Consider the following 7,931-nt stretch of genomic DNA (forward strand, 5'->3'; position numbering starts at 1 on the left):
TAATGAGTTCATGCATATATTAGATGGGAGAAATGGTTGACTGATCTGCACAGTGGTGGTATGTAGGCCACCATGACACAGGTATTTCTTTCCAGGATTTGTCTGTAGACTGTCAGGCTGTTAGGGATTATATTTCAGAAGACAAAATGCAGTTTGTATGAATGAATAGCAGAGTTATTCCAGATGCCATTTAATTCTGGATGATATCCTGTTAAATATTTTTTTAAATGGAACCAGGAAGAGTGGGAATTCCTCTAAAGTTTAAACCCGTAAATAATAGCCATTTGCTGACTAATTGATTTTACAAAAGCTGACTTACTGAGAGACTTTAACATATCGGGGTCAGGTTATCTGCGCCAACCCAAAAATTCAGATATGAGGGTTACCACAGCGTGACATGTAAATATGGATTTGTTCGAGTCATGAAGAAAATTTTTGTCCAGTGTTTCCCACACCTCTAGCAAGGTATAAAAGTTGAAGGTCTCTGGGATTTTCTTGCATTCTTACTTTCTGCAGCCTCTTGTTCTTGTCTGAAAGAAAGATGCACGAATTTGTGAGTATATCCATTTTTGTTGAATTTATATTGTAAAAAGTTCCTTATTTTTAAAAACCAGGAGATAGTGAAGAAGATGCTCAAGTCAGTGGTACAGTACTGAGTCTATATGATCTGTGTATTGTTTCTTTGGGTTGTTCAGTGGGAAACTTGCATTTCTTGGGTGTGCCGTAATCCCCTTGGAAACACTGGAAGCATCATTTGAGCAAAAAGTGCAGAACTTGATTACAATTCAGAAAGGGGATTTGGTTATGATTTAATAATTACAGTTGTAGAGGCAAATCCAGAAGTAACATGGTATCAAAGATTGTGACTTTCGAAAAATTCCAAAAGTGTAATGGTTAAGTTATCATTCTGCTTTTTCAGTTACAGGCAAAAGAGAGCCTAATAACGAGAGTTTCACAATGAAGAATTATAGTTGTTTTCTACTAATACACATGTTAAGTGGGTAACTTTCAACTGATGCTGCAGCTGCTTCCCTCAATTAATGAACTGGGGTTTTTTTATGGCACTGCCTGGGGTTTCTGTCAAGTGAGAATGCTTTTCCTTTTACAGGCTGCAGTTCTTGTTTTGCTGGGAGTCTTTTGGACTCAGACTTCTGCATTGGATGTAAGTAGACTGATAAGCCTTCTAGTGCATGTACTCATTTAAAATGTATTGGATCCCTGGGAAGGGGTGAATATAATGGGAAGAAAAGCACCAAAGAAACTAATAAGATGCTTATTGCCAGATGTAGAGAAAAACAGCAGTTGCCAAAAGTGACAGTCATACAAGCCAAAGAGGCAATTCTGTGCAGGTGCATAGTAACAAGAAATTTGGGGGCACATAGGTCCCCTTAGCTCAAGCTAAAATTTGGAGATTGTTGCAGTCTCCTGCCAGTCCCTGCTGCCACACATAACGACTGGAGTACCTCAAGTTTTTCCTTAGCCTGCAGTGAGGGCCTGTCCCCTCCTTTTTCACCCTGATGTACTCTTGCATAATTATTCTCCACCTCAAGTGCCTCCTGAGGCTGCTAGAAAGTTGTTAAGGGATTTAGGATTTACATTAGTCAATCATACTTGCTTATTTGAGAGGAAGCATTTGTTTATACTGCACCTTTTAAAGGTGCAAGCCAGATGATGAACAATGAATTTGTGTTTTTTACCGAAGACCTTTGTCCTGCATGAACCTGGCAATGACTATGTCACTGGAACTATGACTATCCACAATGAGAACCAGATTGTTGAAGTCCATGTCCGTTCTGGCGTGTACTCCTCTGATACCATTTTTGACTACTCTCGTGTAAGTAAATTTAAGAATCTTCCTAGACTTCTCTGAGGAAGTTTTTAAACTCATAAATCATTTTAGCATATTCTCACCATAAATTGTCCTGAAACACTGGTTTTTTTGAAGGTTCCCATCACCTTTCCTCCTCTTAGACTACCTCTTTGTTTCACAGAAACAAAGTGAAACCTGTGGTGGCAGTTCATGAAAGTGAGAAGAATGTCATGGACCTCAGTGAGGTCAGAGTTGAGAAGGGGCTGCCATCACTCATGTAGAGCAAGTGCAGCAGCAACCTGTCAGAAAAGATTCTCCCAGGTTTACAGACAGACATTAGTGTCAGCAGGCTGCTTCCATCCCCAAAGGTGACAATGTAAATGCAGAGTCATTCCACAGTAGTAGCCTGTGTAGCCACTTCCTATTCTAGATTTTCCGAAAGAGTCAAAAGAATCAACTAATATTAGTGGTAGCCATTTTTAATTAACTAATTAATTAACTCTATTTTTTTTTTCTTTATCACAGGGTTATATTGCAACAAGGTTATTTTCACGAAAAGCCTGCTTTATCATGAAAATAGATAAGGAATACATCCCAGAGCTGCAAGAAATTGGACGCCTGGCTTTTGAAAGACAGGTGACTTTGCAGTGAAACCTGTACTGTGTATAAGGCAGATTCCTGTGTGAGAGTTGTGTGGTGTGGTGGGAACCCTCCATTCTGCCTTTATGAACAGCCAGTCTTAGGAATGTCTTTTGCTGTGGTAGCAATGGTGAAGCACATCTGACAAGACAGAACCTCAAGAGAAAATCATATAGAACATTCTTTTAAGATAATGAGCAATCATGCCCCAACCCCTCTGCAGTTTGATATTGAATTGTCATTGTGACTAGAACTGTAAGGTCCCCTGTCCTTGGAAGTAGTGTAATTTGATTATTTTGAGGTGATTGAAATATGAGTTCTGACAGGCTTTTCTTTTTTTTTTTTTTTTTTCATTGTCATGCTGATATTTTGAGCTTGACATAACCTGAAATAATTTTGTTTGTGGAATAGAGTTTAGAAATCTTTTTCTTTGACAAGACTTAGACTTTCCTCTTCAGGCAAAGGTTTCGTGAAGGCGACTGGAAATATTGCCTGGAGATGAACTTGAGTTCTGGCCCATTTTATGACAGCCTAACAGTAGCACATTTACAGCAAAACTTACTGCCAATTAACATAACTCATTATGACAGTAATACATCTCAATTTTGCTATGCTGGCAGAATTAGTATCTAGTGAACTTTGTTTCTGAATAGATTGAATTTTTTTTTTTCTTTAAAAGCATGTAGTTTCTTTAGCTAATGCTTTATGTGAGGCAAAGGAAGGGGATTTTAGATTTTGTGATTTTTCTCAAAGAATATCCTCGTAGAATGAAACCAAAGCTACATTACTGATGATGTTTAACATTTTATTTTTAGACTATGAAGACAGTGTATTCTCCAAATAATGTGTGGGTACAGTTTCAATCTGGCCATTCCCTGTTTGGGCGTATCAAAGACTGGCTTATCTATGGTAAAGCCATTGAAAAACTCTGCGCAGGTCTGCCTCTCTACCACCTTGAAAAGACTACATGTAAGTTACAAAATCAGGACCTTGTGTTTCTGTTACAGTGCATAAGCACCTTTCTATCCTTTAAACTTACGTCCACGTGGTACCTTTGAGGCAGGAACATATTGCCATGTTTTACAAAGAAGGAGTACACTACCTAGAAGGATTGAAAGGGTAAGGCTCTGGGATGCTTTGGAAAAATCTGATAAAGCACTGTTTTTCATCGTTAGGTATTTAAATATTTGTAACAGCTGTTCCAAAGTGGTTTGCCTGGTGTCAGAGGAAGCAACTGTGTAGCAGCTGTACCCAGCTTATGCGCAGATGATAGAGTGGTCCCACACAGCACCTACTGTATGCCAGCATGCTACCTGCTCTATGCAGGTTATGGGAAAGGAGGAGCACAAAGGTGCTTTAAAGCTGTACAGACACTTCCTCCCTTTGAGTTACACCATAAAATTTTTACAGACTGGCACCAACAGGAGCCTCAAATAGGATCATAATCGGGGGCTGAAAACTGTGTGTTTAGTAGACTTTTCCTTTGTGGGTACAGGGATCTTGTCACTGATAATATCTTCCTTTTCTTGTTTCTTTTAGCAATACTGAATGTTAATGGCTGTTCCAATGCTGGAATTCCAAGCATTTTGGGCATTCAAATCTGTGAAAAAGTCGATTAGTCTGGATCTTGGCAATTCTGTTGCATGGAAACAGCTTGTTTCTTTGCATACTTTTGTGATGGTAGCCTTGTTCTCCAACTGGAACAAAGCTCGGTGTTAAACTCCACTTGCCTATCCTAAGCTTTGAGTGCAACAAACCTATGATATACAAATAAAGATAATGCAGTAATTAAAATGCTCTGTCTTTTTTCTTCATCCAAAAGTAGAATGGAAATAAAGTGAGCTTTGCTCGTTTTCCTACAGAAGAGATACATTTCCCTTTGGTGTATTCCTATGCTCAGGCGGCAACGTGACCTAGGCATTGGTATATGCTTCATGCCAATGAAGAAACAGTAACAAAATATTTTTTTCCAGTGGAGAACAACTCTGTGGCATGAGCACCCAGACTCTCCAGGTGCTGATTCACTTCATGTATGAATGCTGGAGGGAGGGAGCCAACAGATGAATGGATAAATAAAGGAAGGGAGCAGATCTGTTACACAGATGAATGGATAAATAAAGGAAGGGGGCAGATCTGTTACCAACATTTGCAAAGAAGCTTGAATTCTGCAGGGACAATTAAAATTTGTAGGAATTTGAATAGGTGCAATGGATCAGAGAGCTTTTTGTTCTGGGCATTTTTCAAACCCAGACAGAGATTATACCAGTCCTGAAAAGTTTATAACCCAGATTAAAATAATCCTTTCACACAATTGCAGTGTAAAAAGAGCTGTGACAACTTGCCGAGTGCCCCACAGATGTTGGAGAGCAGTTTGTGTCAGGAGCTGATTAAAATAAAAGATGAGGCATCATTGGTGCTGCCTGCCTGCTCTTCTGGTAGATCGCAGTGAATGGTTGAATTCACACATCCTTTCCCTCAGTGCTTGAAAGGAGTGTATATTTTGAGGCTGAAAACTAAATATTTATTGGAGGGCAAGGCATTCCTTTGGAGTTCAGGAAAATGGCTCCAGGTCTGTGCTTTCTTATTTTCTAATCATATTCCTGGTCCCACCTTCTGCTATTTATTAAAAGAATATTTTATCATATGGTGAAACTGGTCTTTTAGATTAACTGGGTTCACAACAGGCTGCAGGTTCTTGGTGATCCAAAGAATGTTTCTGGAGAGTCAAACTTTGGTAATTAAATCCAGGAATACTTTGTGTGTGTGTGCAAGATACAGGGTACTCTGTTTAGTTGTAGTGTCAAGTGGAGCTCACTGATGGGACGTGAAACTAGGAGCTGTAGTTGTGATGTTCTTGGCTGATGCACGGGAGATGTGAAACACCTCAAAGTACTCTTTGAGAGCACTGCTTGGCAAGAGTCCTCGTAGGTTGTGACTTTCAATGCTTTTGGTGGCAGTCTCCAAAGAGGCTGTTGTTTCAAGACCTTCAAACTCAGCTAGAAGTCTTACTATAGTTTCCAGGTGACAACTGTCATGTTTCAACCCCCTCCTTGTATATTCTTCTGTTAGAGGGCATAGAAGTCATGACAAGCCTGCGCCCCTGCCCCAGGTCAGACAAGCTTTTCAAAATATAGATAATAACTGCCTTAATTATCTCAGGCTTTATATATTTTTGGATTATTTCTTTAGAGGTGCTGACCTGACATCAACTATCCAGTGAAAGTTTGAAGACCAGAGATTGAAGTAGATCCCAAAGGAGCAAACAAGCAGAGCTTCCAGAGAGGCAGACTAGATGTATGAACAAAGCTGAGTCTTATTATTCTAAGATTATTATTTAATACAAAGATATTTAAAATAATTAGTCAATGCAATCTGGTTTTCTGTCTATTTGTAGAACAGATGAATCTGAACCTTTACTGTCTGTGCAGTGTAATAATGGTCCTTTGAGACTCTCATCCTGTTGTTACTAGTTTAATCAGAATTAGTTACTTTAAAGCAACCCTGTGTATACTACGTGCATTTATTAATGCAACAGTGTTCTGAGACATGTTATTGAGATCTGAATAAAACAACTGAGTGGTTATGGATGGTTGTAAAAGATGCAGGGCTAAACTATTCCATTGACCCAGGGATAAAGAGCATTACTCAGGTGAAGAAAGTCCTATTCACCTCTTGCATAGTTGCTTACAGATCATGTTTGTGAATGGACAAAATAAGGGATACATTGCTGCCTTGATAGTATCAACGGGAAACAAACACAATCTACTCTGTATGGTTTGAGTGCTACCATGGAAATTGTCTGTGAAGGAGGCAGGAACTCAGTCCAGCTCTTCTGTCTTCACTGATGGCTTAACAAAAATCTCTTTCTGTAGTTTGACTGAATTTCATTTAAATTATAAACATTTTTGAGGTCTTACATTTTTTTTATTCAGGAAATATTGAATACACATTGAAAAGCTTAACGATAAGCTTTTAGTGTTTATTGCTTACTAATTTTGAAGGCAGCATTACAAGCTCAGTAGATTTGCAAATAGATTTGCAAATAGAGCAAATAGTTCCACAAAGATCTCTGAAACAACCCTCAATACATTATTATCTACCATTTAATTTTCTTTGAGCTAGGGAAATAGTGTTTCTGCCCTTCAGGTACTCAAACATGGAAGAAAGTTGTTTCCTAGCTTTTATTTTAGTTCACAATCTCATTGTAATCAGTCAGGCCAATATATTTGCGTTTCAACTACTGTGTTTATTGTTTGATAAATAATGCTTCAGCCATCCATCTACTCTTACAGCACCTCTAATGCACAGCTTACAGGAAAGTGTTTTGGATGGAGCACCCTGGAGGCAAATCTGTTGTGATGTTGCGATACCTTTTGCTGTACCTTTTGGGGTACAGCTCAGAACAAAGACAAAAGGAATGTCAGGAAGAATCATATACTACATGACCCATATGCCCAGGTTCTCCTCCTCCCTGTTTTTCAGAGGATGGTCTGTTTTCACACGAGCAGGTGGATGGGCATGTTGCAGCTTTGAATTTACAAACCTTGAGCGTAGGTGTCATCTCTTGGTAAATATCTTTTTATACTTTGATCCATGAGATTTCCTACTGGAACGGATGGAAAATTCCCACTGATTTCCACTGGAGGGACATACAGAGGATTGCAGCTGCTTCCTAAGTGGAGAGCAGACAGCAACCGTTCTCAGAAATGATGGGAGAGAGAGGTAATGTTCACAGTCAACAGAGTGCTTATCCTAATAATTGCCTAAGGTTAATGTGCAGAGTGGATTGTCCATGAGGCTTATTAGCCTTAAGCATTAAGATTAACGCCTTGAAAATAGCACAAGCAACTGGTATATCTGCATCAGGAGAGGGATAAGGCTGTGGTGATCCTACCAGGGCTGGAACCCAGATCTGTCACAAAAATGAAAGGAGCCAGTGCACAAGCTTAGATCCTAAAGGCATATTGGTGGAAAGAGTAGAAAGGAAGAGAGTATCAGGATGTGACTCTTATTATCTTGAAAGTTACCTGATCTTTCCAAGAGCTTCTCTCCATCAAAGTAATAGGCATGTTTTGGAAGCTTAGCTAGCTCCTCAGCTGGGCACGCTCTGTAAAAGGTGAGGAATTTGTTTTGGTGGGGAATTTGTTGTATGTGGAAGTGAGCACATTGAGAGTGTGTCTGGGTGTGCCTGAATGAGTATCTGTGTGCATGTACATAGGCAGCTTTTGCAAATTAAAACAATATTTATCCCAGTCTGGGATACCAGAATAATGCTGATTATTTGCTCCCAGCTTTTTTAAAAAGACTGAAAGGTGTTTAAAGGCATGCCTGGAATCCAAGCAATGGTATCATCGGATGCACACTGACAGGCATCTCAAATATGTCAAGCATTTGGGGAGGCAGAATTAGCACACATTCCAGTCACATCTCCAACTCTGCTGCAATTAACCTTTCTTGATCTTTATACATATCAGTGGGCAGG

The 7,931-nt window shown here is 39.4% G+C and overlaps 1 protein-coding gene across 1 annotated transcript; it reads left to right on the forward strand.

Moving 5' to 3' along the window:
• Positions 1 to 1,108: 1,108 nt before the first annotated feature.
• GKN2 (gastrokine 2) lies at positions 1,109 to 4,404 on the forward strand (the record flags this gene model as incomplete). Its single annotated transcript, XM_029084017.1, is given in 6 exon segments — positions 1,109 to 1,162; positions 1,703 to 1,834; positions 2,336 to 2,446; positions 3,265 to 3,418; positions 3,989 to 4,079; positions 4,350 to 4,404. Coding segments are annotated over 6 exon segments (597 nt in total), but the record flags the coding sequence as incomplete, so codon positions are not given.
• Positions 4,405 to 7,931: the final 3,527 nt, after the last annotated feature.

Source organism: Antrostomus carolinensis, unplaced genomic scaffold, assembly GCF_000700745.2.
Source record: "Antrostomus carolinensis isolate BGI_N321 unplaced genomic scaffold, ASM70074v2 scaffold9343, whole genome shotgun sequence".
Lineage (NCBI taxonomy): Eukaryota > Metazoa > Chordata > Aves > Caprimulgiformes > Caprimulgidae > Antrostomus > Antrostomus carolinensis.